This window comes from Engystomops pustulosus, chromosome 6, assembly GCF_040894005.1.
Source record: "Engystomops pustulosus chromosome 6, aEngPut4.maternal, whole genome shotgun sequence".
NCBI lineage: Eukaryota > Metazoa > Chordata > Amphibia > Anura > Leptodactylidae > Engystomops > Engystomops pustulosus.
This window is the reverse complement of record NC_092416.1, coordinates 189,749,016-189,762,919: the sequence shown is the minus strand read 5'-3', so window position 1 is coordinate 189,762,919 and position 13,904 is coordinate 189,749,016. Positions and strand designations below refer to the sequence as shown.

Genomic DNA, 13,904 nt, shown 5'->3' with positions numbered 1-13,904 from the left:
AGGAGGTTGGGGAGCAGTCTGTGCAGGAGGCTGGGGAGCAGTCTGTGCAGGAGGTTGGGGAGCAGTCTGTGCAGGAGGTTGGGGAGCAGTCTGTGCAGGAGGTTGGGGAGCAGTCTGTGCAGGAGGTTGGGGAGCAGTCTGTGCAGGAGGCTGGGGAGCAGTCTGTGCAGGAGGTTGGGGAGCAGTCTGCGCAGGAGGCTGGGGAGCAGTCTGCGCAGGAGGCTGGGGAGCAGTCTGTGCAGGAGGTTGGGGAGCAGTCTGTGCAGGAGTTTGGGGAGCAGTCTGTGCAGGAGGTTGGGGAGCAGTCTGTGCAGGAGGTTGGGGAGCAGTCTGTGCAGGAGGCTGGGGAGCAGTCTGTGCAGGAGGCTGGGGAGCAGTCTGCGCAGGAGGCTGGGGAGCAGTCTGCGCAGGAGGCTGGGGAGCAGTCTGTGCAGGAGGTTGGGGAGCAGTCTGTGCAGGAGTTTGGGGAGCAGTCTGTGCAGGAGGTTGGGGAGCAGTCTGTGCAGGAGGTTGGGGAGCAGTCTGTGCAGGAGGTTGGGGAGCAGTCTGTGCAGGAGGTTGGGGAGCAGTCTGTGCAGGAGGTTGGGGAGCAGTCTGTGCAGGAGGTTGGGGAGCAGTTTGTGCAGGAGTTTGGGGAGCAGTCTGTGCAGGAGGTTGGGGAGCAGTCTGTGCAGGAGGCTGGGGAGCAGTCTGTGCAGGAGGTTGGGGAGCAGTCTGTGCAGGAGGTTGGGGAGCAGTCTGTGCAGGAGGTTGGGGAGCAGTCTGTGCAGGAGGTTGGGGAGCAGTCTGTGCAGGAGGCTGGGGAGCAGTCTGTGCAGGAGGTTGGGGAGCAGTCTGCGCAGGAGGCTGGGGAGAAGTCTGCGCAGGAGGCTGGGGAGCAGTCTGTGCAGGAGGCTGGGGAGCAGTCTGTGCAGGAGGTTGGGGAGCAGTGTGTGCAGGAGGCTGGGGAGCAGTCTGTGCAGGAGGTTGGGGAGCAGTCTGTGCAGGAGGTTGGGGAGCAGTCTGTGTAGGAGGTTGGGGAGCAGTCTGTGCAGGAGGTTGGGGAGCAGTCTGTGTAGGAGGTTGGGGAGCAGTCTGTGCAGGAGGCTGGGGAGCAGTCTGTGCAGGAGGTTGGGGAGCAGTCTGTGCAGGAGGCTGGGGAGCAGTCTGTGCAGGAGGTTGGGGAGCAGTGTGTGCAGGAGGCTGGGGAGCAGTCTGTGAGAGGGTGTGGGGAGCAGTCTGTGCAGGAGGGTGAAGAGCAGTCTGTGCAGGAGGGTGAAGAGCAGTCTGTGCAGGAGGCTGGGGAGCAGTCTGTGCAGGAGGTTGGGGAGCAGTCTGTGCAGGAGGTTGGGGAGCAGTCTGTGTAGGAGGTTGGGGAGCAGTCTGTGCAGGAGGTTGGGGAGCAGTCTGTGTAGGAGGTTGGGGAGCAGTGTGTGCAGGAGGCTGGGGAGCAGTCTGCGCAGGAGGCTGGGGAGCAGTCTGTGCAGGAGGCTGGGGAGCAGTCTGTGCAGGAGGTTGGGGTGCACTCACCATAGATCTGGACATCCAGGGGGGCACTTATTTTGGTGATGTTGTCTCTGGTGACTTGGCACACGTAGGACCCGCTGAATCGCACGTCTGCCGCGATGGTGAACCTGCCGCCCCTCCTGGTGCTGCTCCTCTTCCCTCCGTTCAGTATGAATTTATATTCTAAGCGATTAGAATCCTCCGGGGCTAAACCATCTACCCAGCACCTCAGGGTGATCTCGTCGCCCTCATTGATGTACGGGGTCCTGCCGAATCTCTCCAGGGTCAGGCGAGGTTTAGGGAATAATTCTGCAAATAACATCAATTGAAAATTAAACAAAACTGTGAAGTAAATGCAGAATTGTGAGTACAGCTCTGGATGAGATGTATAACATAACAGCAGAATTGTGAGTACAGCTCTGGATGAGATGTATAACATAACAGCAGAATTGTGAGTACAGCTCTGGATGAGATGTATGACATAAGAGCAGAATTGTGAGTACAGCTCTGGATGAGATGTATAACATCAGCAGAATTGTGAGTACAGCTCTGGATGAGATGTATAACATCAGCAGAATTGTGAGTTCAGCTCTGGATGAGATGTATAACATAACAGCAGAATTGTGAGTACAGCTCTGGATGAGATGTATAACATAACAGCAGAATTGTGAGTACAGCTCTGGATGAGATGTATAACATAACAGCAGAATTGTGAGTACAGCTCTGGATGAGATGTATGACATAAGAGCAGAATTGTGAGTACAGCTCTGGATGAGATGTATAACATCAGCAGAATTGTGAGTACAGCTCTGGATGAGATGTATAACATCAGCAGAATTGTGAGTTCAGCTCTGGATGAGATGTATAACATAACAGCAGAATTGTGAGTACAGCTCTGGATGAGATGTATAACATAACAGCAGAATTGTGAGTACAGCTCTGGATGAGATGTATGACATAACAGCAGAATTGTGAGTACAGCTCTGGATGAGATGTATAACATAACAGCAGAATAGTGAGTACAGCTCTGGATGAGATGTATAACATAACAGCAGAATTGTGAGTACAGCTCTGGGTGAGATGTATGACATAACAGCAGAATAGTGAGTACAGCTCTGGATGAGATGTATAACATAACAGCAGAATAGTGAGTACAGCTCTGGATGAGATGTATAACATAACAGCAGAATTGTGAGTACAGCTCTGGATGAGATGTATGACATAACAGCAGAATTGTGAGTACAGCTCTGGATGAGATGTATAACATAACAGCAGAATTGTGAGTACAGCTCTGGATGAGATGTATAACATAACAGCAGAATAGTGAGTACAGCTCTGGATGAGATGTATGACATAAGAGCAGAATTGTGAGTACAGCTCTGGATGAGATGTATAACATCAGCAGAATTGTGAGTACAGCTCTGGATGAGATGTATAACATCAGCAGAATTGTGAGTACAGCTCTGGATGAGATGTATAACATCAGCAGAATTGTGAGTACAGCTCTGGATGAGATGTATAACATCAGCAGAATTGTGAGTACAGCTCTGGATGAGATGTATAACATCAGCAGAATTGTGAGTACAGCTCTGGGTGAGATGTATGACATAACAGCAGAATTGTGAGTACAGCTCTGGATGAGATGTATAACATAACAGCAGAATTGTGAGTACAGCTCTGGATGAGATGTATAATATAACAGCAGAATTGTGAGTACAGCTCTGGATGAGATGTATGACATAACAGCAGAATTGTGAGTACAGCTCTGGATGAGATGTATAACATAACAGCAGAATAGTGAGTACAGCTCTGGATGAGATGTATAACATAACAGCAGAATTGTGAGTACAGCTCTGGGTGAGATGTATGACATAACAGCAGAATAGTGAGTACAGCTCTGGATGAGATGTATAACATAACAGCAGAATAGTGAGTACAGCTCTGGATGAGATGTATAACATAACAGCAGAATTGTGAGTACAGCTCTGGATGAGATGTATAGCATAACAGCAGAATAGTGAGTACAGCTCTGGATGAGATGTATAACATAACAGCAGAATTGTGAGTACAGCTCTGGATGAGATGTATAACATAACAGCAGAATAGTGAGTTCAGCTCTAGATGAGGTGCACAAAATAACAGAACAGCAGAATTGTGAGTACAGCTCTGGATGAGATGTATGACATAACAGCAGAATTGTGAGTACAGCTCTGGATGAGATGTATAACATAACAGCAGAATAGTGAGTACAGCTCTGGATGAGATGTATAACATAACAGCAGAATTGTGAGTACAGCTCTGGATGAGATGTATAACATAACAGCAGAATTGTGAGTACAGCTCTGGGTGAGATGTATGACATAACAGCAGAATAGTGAGTACAGCTCTGGATGAGATGTATAACATAACAGCAGAATAGTGAGTACAGCTCTGGATGAGATGTATAACATAACAGCAGAATTGTGAGTACAGCTCTGGATGAGATGTATAGCATAACAGCAGAATAGTGAGTACAGCTCTGGATGAGATGTATAACATAACAGCAGAATTGTGAGTACAGCTCTGGATGAGATGTATAACATAACAGCAGAATAGTGAGTTCAGCTCTAGATGAGATGTATAACATAACAGCAGAATAGTGAGTACAGCTCTGGATGAGATGTATAACATAACAGCAGAATTGTGAGTACAGCTCTGGGTGAGATGTATGACATAACAGCAGAATAGTGAGTACAGCTCTGGATGAGATGTATAACATAACAGCAGAATAGTGAGTACAGCTCTGGATGAGATGTATAACATAACAGCAGAATTGTGAGTACAGCTCTGGGTGAGATGTATGACATAACAGCAGAATAGTGAGTACAGCTCTGGATGAGATGTATAACATAACAGCAGAATAGTGAGTACAGCTCTGGATGAGATGTATAACATAACAGCAGAATTGTGAGTACAGCTCTGGATGAGATGTATAGCATAACAGCAGAATAGTGAGTACAGCTCTGGATGAGATGTATAACATAACAGCAGAATTGTGAGTACAGCTCTGGATGAGATGTATAACATAACAGCAGAATAGTGAGTTCAGCTCTAGATGAGGTGCACAAAATAACAGAACAGCAGAATTGTGAGTACAGCTCTGGATGAGATGTATGACATAACAGCAGAATTGTGAGTACAGCTCTGGATGAGATGTATAACATAACAGCAGAATAGTGAGTACAGCTCTGGATGAGATGTATAACATAACAGCAGAATTGTGAGTACAGCTCTGGGTGAGATGTATAACATAACAGCAGAATTGTGAGTACAGCTCTGGATGAGATGTATAACATAACAGCAGAATAGTGAGTACAGCTCTGGATGAGATGTATAACATAACAGCAGAATTGTGAGTACAGCTCTGGATGAGATGTATAACATAACAGCAGAATAGTGAGTTCAGCTCTAGATGAGGTGCACAAAATAACAGAACAGCAGAATTGTGAGTACAGCTCTGGATGAGATGTATAACATAACAGCAGAATAGTGAGTACAGCTCTGGATGAGATGTATAACATAACAGCAGAATTGTGAGTACAGCTCTGGGTGAGATGTATAACATAACAGCAGAATTGTGAGTACAGCTCTGGGTGAGATGTATAACATAACAGCAGAATTGTGAGTACAGCTCTGGGTGAGATGTATAACATAACAGCAGAATTGTGAGTACAGCTCTGGAGATGACTGAAGGTTCAGCCATGAGGTCAGATAATGCGGCTGCACAGGGTGGACCCCGGGGCTGTGGTTACCGGCTACGTCTATCCTGGTGTTGTTGATCTTGGAGGTGGTCTGACTTTCCACCTTGCAGGTGTAGTTGCCACTTTCCTCCACCGTGGCCACCTGATAGTAGGACAAGGTGTTGGTGGTGGAGCTGCTGATGATGTGGCCGTTCTTCTGGAGGATCAGCTTAATGTCATCCGATCTCTTCCGCCCTTCCTGAAAGGAACATTTCACCGACATATTTACTCCTTCCGTGAAGTTCAGCGACGGCAAAACCTCAATCCTCGGAACAGAAAACGGAGCTGGAAAGAAAATAAAAAATAAGGTGACACAAAGTGTAGAGACAGGTGACATCACACCTACTACACAGGTGACATCACACCTACTACACAGGTGACATCACACCTACTGCACAGGTGACATCACACCTACTACACAGGTGACATCACACCTACTGCACAGGTGACATCACACCTACTACACAGGTGACATCACACCTACTACACAGGTGACATCACACCTACTGCACAGGTGACATCACACCTACTACACAGGTGACATCACACCTACTACACAGGTGACATCACACCTACTGCACAGGTGACATCACACCTACTACACAGGTGACATCACACCTACTGCACAGGTGACATCACACCTACTACACAGGTGACATCACACCTACTACACAGGTAAAATCACACCTACTACACAGGTGACATCACACCTACTACACAGGTGACATCACACCTACTGCACAGGTGACATCACACCTACTACACAGGTGACATCACACCTACTGCACAGGTGACATCACACCTACTGCACAGGTGACATCACACCTACTACACAGGTGACATCACACCTACTGCACAGGTGACATCACACCTACTGCACAGGTGACATCACACCTACTGCACAGGTGACATCACACCTACTACACAGGTAACATCACACCTACTGCACAGGTGACATCACACCTACTACACAGGTGACATCACACCTACTACACAGGTGACATCACACCTACTACACAGGTGACATCACACCTACTACACAGGTGACATCACACCTACTACACAGGTGACATCACACCTACTGCACAGGTGACATCACACCTACTGCACAGGTGACATCACACCTACTGCACAGGTGACATCACACCTACTACACAGGTAACATCACACCTACTACACAGGTGACATCACACCTACTACACAGGTAAAATCACACCTACTACACAGGTGACATTACACCTACTACACAGGTGACATCACACCTACTGCACAGGTGACATCACACCTACTACACAGGTGACATCACACCTACTGCATAGGTGACATCACACCTACTACACAGGTGACATCACACCTACTACACAGGTGACATCACACCTACTACACAGGTGACATCACACCTACTACATAGGTGACATCACACCTACTACACAGGTGACATCACACCTACCAGAACATGTCATAAGACCAACACAGGTGACATCACACCTGCCAGAACATGTCATAAGACCTGCACAGGTGACATCACACCTACCAGAACATGTCATAAGACCTACACAGGTGACATCACACCTAGTACACAGGTGACATCATACCTACTACACAGGTGACATCACACCTACTACACAGGTGACATCACACCTACTACACAGGTGACATCACACCTACTACACAGGTGACATCACATCTGCCAGAACATGTCATAAGACCTACACAGGTGACATCACACCTGCCAGAACATGTCATAAGACCAACACAGGTGACATCACACCTACCAGAACATGTCATAAGACCTACACAGGTGACATCACACCTGCCAGAACATGTCATAAGACCTGCACAGGTGACATCACACCTACCAGAACATGTCATAAGACCTACACAGGTGACATCACACCTACTACACAGGTGACATCACACCTACTACACAGGTGACATCACACCTACTACACAGGTGACATCACACCTGCCAGAACATGTCATAAGACCTACACAGGTGACATCGTACCTACCAGAACATGTCATAAGATCAACACAGGTGACATCACACCTACCAGAACATGTCATAAGACCTGCACAGGTGACATCACACCTGCCAGAGCATGTCATAAGACCTACACAGGTGACATCACACCTACCAGAACATGTCATAAGACCTACACAGGTGACATCACACCTACCAGAACATGTCATAAGACCTACACAGGTGACATCACACCTGCCAGAACATGTCATGAGACCTACACAGGTGACATCACACCTTCCAGAACATGTCATAAGACCTACACAGGTGACATCACACCTACCAGAACATGTCATAAGACCTACACAGGTGACATCCACCTACCAGAACATGTCATAAGACCTACACAGGTGACATCACACCTGCCAGAACATGTCATAAGACCTACACAGGTGACATCCACCTACCAGAACATGTCATAAGACCTACACAGGTGACATCCACCTACCAGAACATGTCATAAGACCTACACAGGTGACATCACACCTACCAGAACATGTCATAAGACCTACACAGGTGACATCACACCTTCCAGAACATGTCATAAGACCTACACAGGTGACATCACACCTGCCAGAACATGTCATAAGACCTACACAGGTGACATCACACCTTCCAGAACATGTCATAAGACCTACACAGGTGACATCACACCTACCAGAACATGTCATAAGACCTACACAGGTGACATCACACCTGCCAGAACATGTCATAAGACCTACACAGGTGACATCCACCTACCAGAACATGTCATAAGACCTACACAGGTGACATCCACCTACCAGAACATGTCATAAGACCTACACAGGTGACATCACACCTACCAGAACATGTCATAAGACCTACACAGGTGACATCACACCTACCAGAACATGTCATAAGACCTACACAGGTGACATCCACCTACCAGAACATGTCATAAGACCTACACAGGTGACATCACACCCGCCAGAACATGTCATAGGACCTACACAGGTGACATCACACCTGCCAGAACATGTCATAAGACCTACACAGGTGACATCACACCTACCAGAACATGTCATAGGACCTACACAGGTGACATCACACCTGCCAGAGCATGTCATAAGACCTACACAGGTGACATCACACCTACCAGAACATGTAATAAGACCTACACAGGTGAGATCTACCTACCAGAACATGTCATAAGACCTACACAGGTGACATCACACCTGCCAGAACATATCATAAGACCTACACAGGTGACATCCACCTACCAGAACATGTCATAAGACCTACACAGGTGACATCACACCTACCAGAACATGTCATAAGACCTACACAGGTGACATCACACCTACCAGAACATGTCATAGGACCTACACAGGTGACATCACACCTACCAGAACATGTCATAAGACCTACACAGGTGACATCACACCTGCCAGAACATGTCATAAGACCTACACAGGTGACATCACACCTACCAGAACATGTCATAGGACCTACACAGGTGACATCACACCTACCAGAACATGTCATAGGACCTACACAGGTGACATCACACCTACCAGAACATGTCATAAGACCTACACAGGTGACATCACACCTACCAGAACATGTCATAAGACCTACACAGGTGACATCACACCTACCAGAACATGTCATAGGACCTACACAGGTGACATCACACCTACCAGAACATGTCATAAGACCTACACAGGTGACATCACACCTACCAGAACATGTCATAAGACCTACACAGGTGACATCACACCTACCAGAACATGTCATAAGACCTACACAGGTGACATCACACCTACCAGAACATGTCATAAGACCTACAGATGTGACATCTACCTACCAGAACATGTCGTAAGACCTACACAGGTGACATCACATCTACCAGAACATGTCATAAGACCTACAGATGTGACATCTACCTACCAGAACATGTCGTAAGACCTACACAGGTGACATCACACCTACCAGAACATGTCATAAGACCTACACAGGTGACATCACACCTACCAGAACATGTCGTAAGACCTACACAGGTGACATCACACCTACCAGAACATGTCATAAGACCTACACAGGTGACATCACACCTACCAGAACATGTAATAAGACCTACACAGGTGACATCACACCTGCCAGAACATGTCATAAGACCTACACAGGTGACATCACACCTGCCAGAACATGTCATAAGACCTACACAGGTGACATCACACCTACCAGAACATGTAATAAGACCTACACAGGTGACATCACACCTGCCAGAACATGTCATAAGACCTACACAGGTGACATCACACCTGCCAGAACATGTCATAAGACCTACACAGGTGACATCACACCTACCAGAACATGTCATAGGACCTACACAGGTGACATCACATCTACCAGAACATGTCATAAGACCTACAGATGTGACATCTACCTACCAGAACATGTAATAAGACCTACACAGGTGACATCACACCTGCCAGAACATGTCATAAGACCTACACAGGTGACATCACACCTACCAGAGCATGTCATATGACCTACACAGGTGACATCCACCTACCAGAACATGTCATAAGACCTACACAGGTAACATCACACCTGCCAGAACATGTCATGAGACCTACACAGGTGACATCACACCTACCAGAACATGTCATAAGACCTACACAGGTGACATCACACCTACCAGAACATGTCATAAGACCTACACAGGTGACATCACACCTGCCAGAACATGTCATAAGACCTACACAGGTGACATCACACCTACCAGAACATGTAATAAGACCTACACAGGTGACATCACACCTACCAGAACATGTCATAAGACCTACACAGGTGACATCACACCTACCAGAACATGTCATAGGACCTACACAGGTGACATCACACTTACCAGAACATGTCATAAGACCTACACAGGTGACATCACACCTGCCAGAACATGTCATAAGACCTGCACAGATGACATCACACCTGCCAGAACATATCATAAGACCTACACAGGTGACATCCCACCTACCAGAGCATGTCATATGACCTACACAGGTGACATCACACCTGCTGGAACATGTCATAAGACCTACAGATGTGACATCACACCTGCCAGAACATGTCATAAGACCTACACAGGTGACATCACACCTGCCAGAACATGTAATAAGACCTACACAGGTGACATCACACCTACTACACAGGTGACATCACACCTACTACACAGGTGACATCACACCTGCCAGAACATGTCATAAGACCTACACAGGTGACATCACACCTACCAGAACATGTCATAAGACCTACACAGGTGACATCACACCTGCCGGAACAATAGTTGTGTAGAGTGGGGTCTAACGATAATGATTTGTAAGCATCACAGGTGACATCACAGGTGACATCGTCATAGGACCTACACAGGTGACATCACACCTGCCATAAGACCTGTCATAAGACCTACACAGGTGACATTACACCTACCAGAACATGTAATAAGACCTACACAGGTGACATCACACCTGCCAGAACATGTGATAAGACCTACACAGGTGACATCACACCTGCCAGGTGACATCCACCTACCAGAACATGTCATAAGACCTACACAGGTGACATCACACCTGCCGGAACATGTCATAAGACCTACACAGGTGACATCCACCTACCAGAACATGTCATAAGACCTACACAGGTGACATCACACCTACCAGAACATGTCATAAGACCTACACAGGTGACATCACACCTTCCAGAACATGTCATAAGACCTACACAGGTGACATCACACCTGCCAGAACATGTCATAAGACCTACACAGGTGACATCCACCTACCAGAACATGTCATAAGACCTACACAGGTGACATCCACCTACCAGAACATGTCATAAGACCTACACAGGTGACATCACACCTTCCAGAACATGTCATAAGACCTACACAGGTGACATTACACCTACCAGAACATGTCATAAGACCTACACAGGTGACATCCACCTACCAGAACATGTCATAAGACCTACACAGGTGACATCACACCTACCAGAACATGTCATAAGACCTACACAGGTGACATCACACCTTCCAGAACATGTCATAAGACCTACACAGGTGACATCACACCTGACAGAACATGTCATAAGACCTACACAGGTGACATCACACCTTCCAGAACATGTCATAAGACCTACACAGGTGACATCACACCTACCAGAACATGTCATAAGACCTACACAGGTGACATCACACCTTCCAGAACATGTCATAAGACCTACACAGGTGACATTACACCTACCAGAACATGTCATAAGACCTACACAGGTGACATCCACCTACCAGAACATGTCATAAGACCTACACAGGTGACATCACACCTACCAGAACATGTCATAAGACCTACACAGGTGACATCACACCTTCCAGAACATGTCATAAGACCTACACAGGTGACATCACACCTGCCAGAACATGTCATAAGACCTACACAGGTGACATCACACCTTCCAGAACATGTCATAAGACCTACACAGGTGACATCACACCTACCAGAACATGTCATAAGACCTACACGGGTGACATCACACCTGCCAGAACATATCATAAGACCTACACAGGTGACATCCACCTACCAGAACATGTCATAAGACCTACACAGGTGACATCACACCTGCCAGAACATATCATAAGACCTACACAGGTGACATCCACCTACCAGAACATGTCATAAGACCTACACAGGTGACATCACACCTACCAGAACATGTAATAAGACCTACACAGGTGAGATCTACCTACCAGAACATGTCATAAGACCTACACAGGTGACATCACACCTGCCAGAACATATCATAAGACCTACACAGGTGACATCCACCTACCAGAACATGTCATAAGACCTACACAGGTGACATCACACCTACCAGAACATGTCATAAGACCTACACAGGTGACATCACACCTACCAGAACATGTCATAGGACCTACACAGGTGACCACACCTACCAGAACATGTCATAAGACCTACACAGGTGACATCACACCTACCAGAACATGTCATAAGACCTACACAGGTGACATCACACCTACCAGAACATGTCATAGGACCTACACAGGTGACATCACATCTACCAGAACATGTCATAAGACCTACAGATGTGACATCTACCTACCAGAACATGTCGTAAGACCTACACAGGTGACATCACACCTGCCAGAACATGTCATAAGACCTACACAGGTGACATCACACCTACCAGAACATGTAATAAGACCTACACAGGTGACATCACACCTACCAGAACATGTCATAGGACCTACACAGGTGACATCACATCTACCAGAACATGTCATAAGACCTACAGATGTGACATCTACCTACCAGAACATGTCGTAAGACCTACACAGGTGACATCACACCTACCAGAACATGTCATAAGACCTACACAGGTGACATCACACCTACCAGAACATGTCATAAGACCTACACAGGTGACATCACACCTACCAGAACATGTAATAAGACCTACACAGGTGACATCACACCTGCCAGAACATGTCATAAGACCTACACAGGTGACATCACACCTGCCAGAACATATCATAAGACCTACACAGGTGACATCCACCTACCAGAACATGTCATAAGACCTACACAGGTGACATCACACCTACCAGAACATGTCATAAGACCTACACAGGTGACATCACACCTACCAGAACATGTAATAAGACCTACACAGGTGACATCACACCTGCCAGAACATGTCATAAGACCTACACAGGTGACATCACACCTGCCAGAACATGTCATAAGACCTACACAGGTGACATCACACCTGCCAGAACATATCATAAGACCTACACAGGTGACATCACACCTACCAGAGCATGTCATATGACCTACACAGGTGACATCCACCTACCAGAACATGTCATAAGACCTACACAGGTGACATCACACCTGCCAGAACATGTCATGAGACCTACACAGGTGACATCACACCTACCAGAACATGTCATAAGACCTGCACAGGTGACATCACACCTGCCAGAACATGTCATAAGACCTACACAGGTGACATCACACCTACCAGAACATGTGATAAGACCTACACAGGTGACATCACACCTGCCAGAACATGTCATAAGACCTACACAGGTGACATCACACCTACCAGAACATGTCATAAGACCTACACAGGTGACATCACACCTGCCAGAACATGTCATAAGACCTACACAGGTGACATCACACCTGCCAGAACATGTCATAAGACCTGCACAGATGACATCACACCTGCCAGAACATATCATAAGACCTACACAGGTGACATCCCACCTACCAGAGCATGTCATATGACCTACACAGGTGACATCACACCTGCTGGAACATGTCATAAGACCTACAGATGTGACATCACACCTACTACACAGGTGACATCACACCTACTACACAGGTGACATCACACCTGCCAGAACATGTCATAGGACCTGCACAGATGACATCACACCTGCCAGAACATGTCATAAGACCTACACAGGTGACATCACACCTACCAGAACATGTCATAGGACCTGCACAGATGACATCACACCTGCCAGAACATGTCATAAGACCTACACAGGTGACATCACACCTACCAGAACA

At 46.9% G+C, this 13,904-nt stretch overlaps 1 protein-coding gene across 3 annotated transcripts in view; it reads right to left on the bottom strand.

Annotated features, from left to right (window-relative positions):
* Nucleotides 1–13,904, bottom strand: part of PECAM1 (platelet and endothelial cell adhesion molecule 1) — a 47,880-nt gene that overhangs the window by 22,440 nt on the left and 11,536 nt on the right. For all 3 annotated transcript variants that reach the window (XM_072112803.1, XM_072112801.1, XM_072112802.1), the window contains exons 5-6: nt 5,277–5,549; nt 1,510–1,794 (exon numbers count right to left, since the gene is read on the bottom strand). In XM_072112803.1, coding sequence (XP_071968904.1) covers nt 1,510–1,794; nt 5,277–5,549 — 558 coding nt within the window. The remainder of the gene's footprint in view (nt 1–1,509; nt 1,795–5,276; nt 5,550–13,904) is intronic.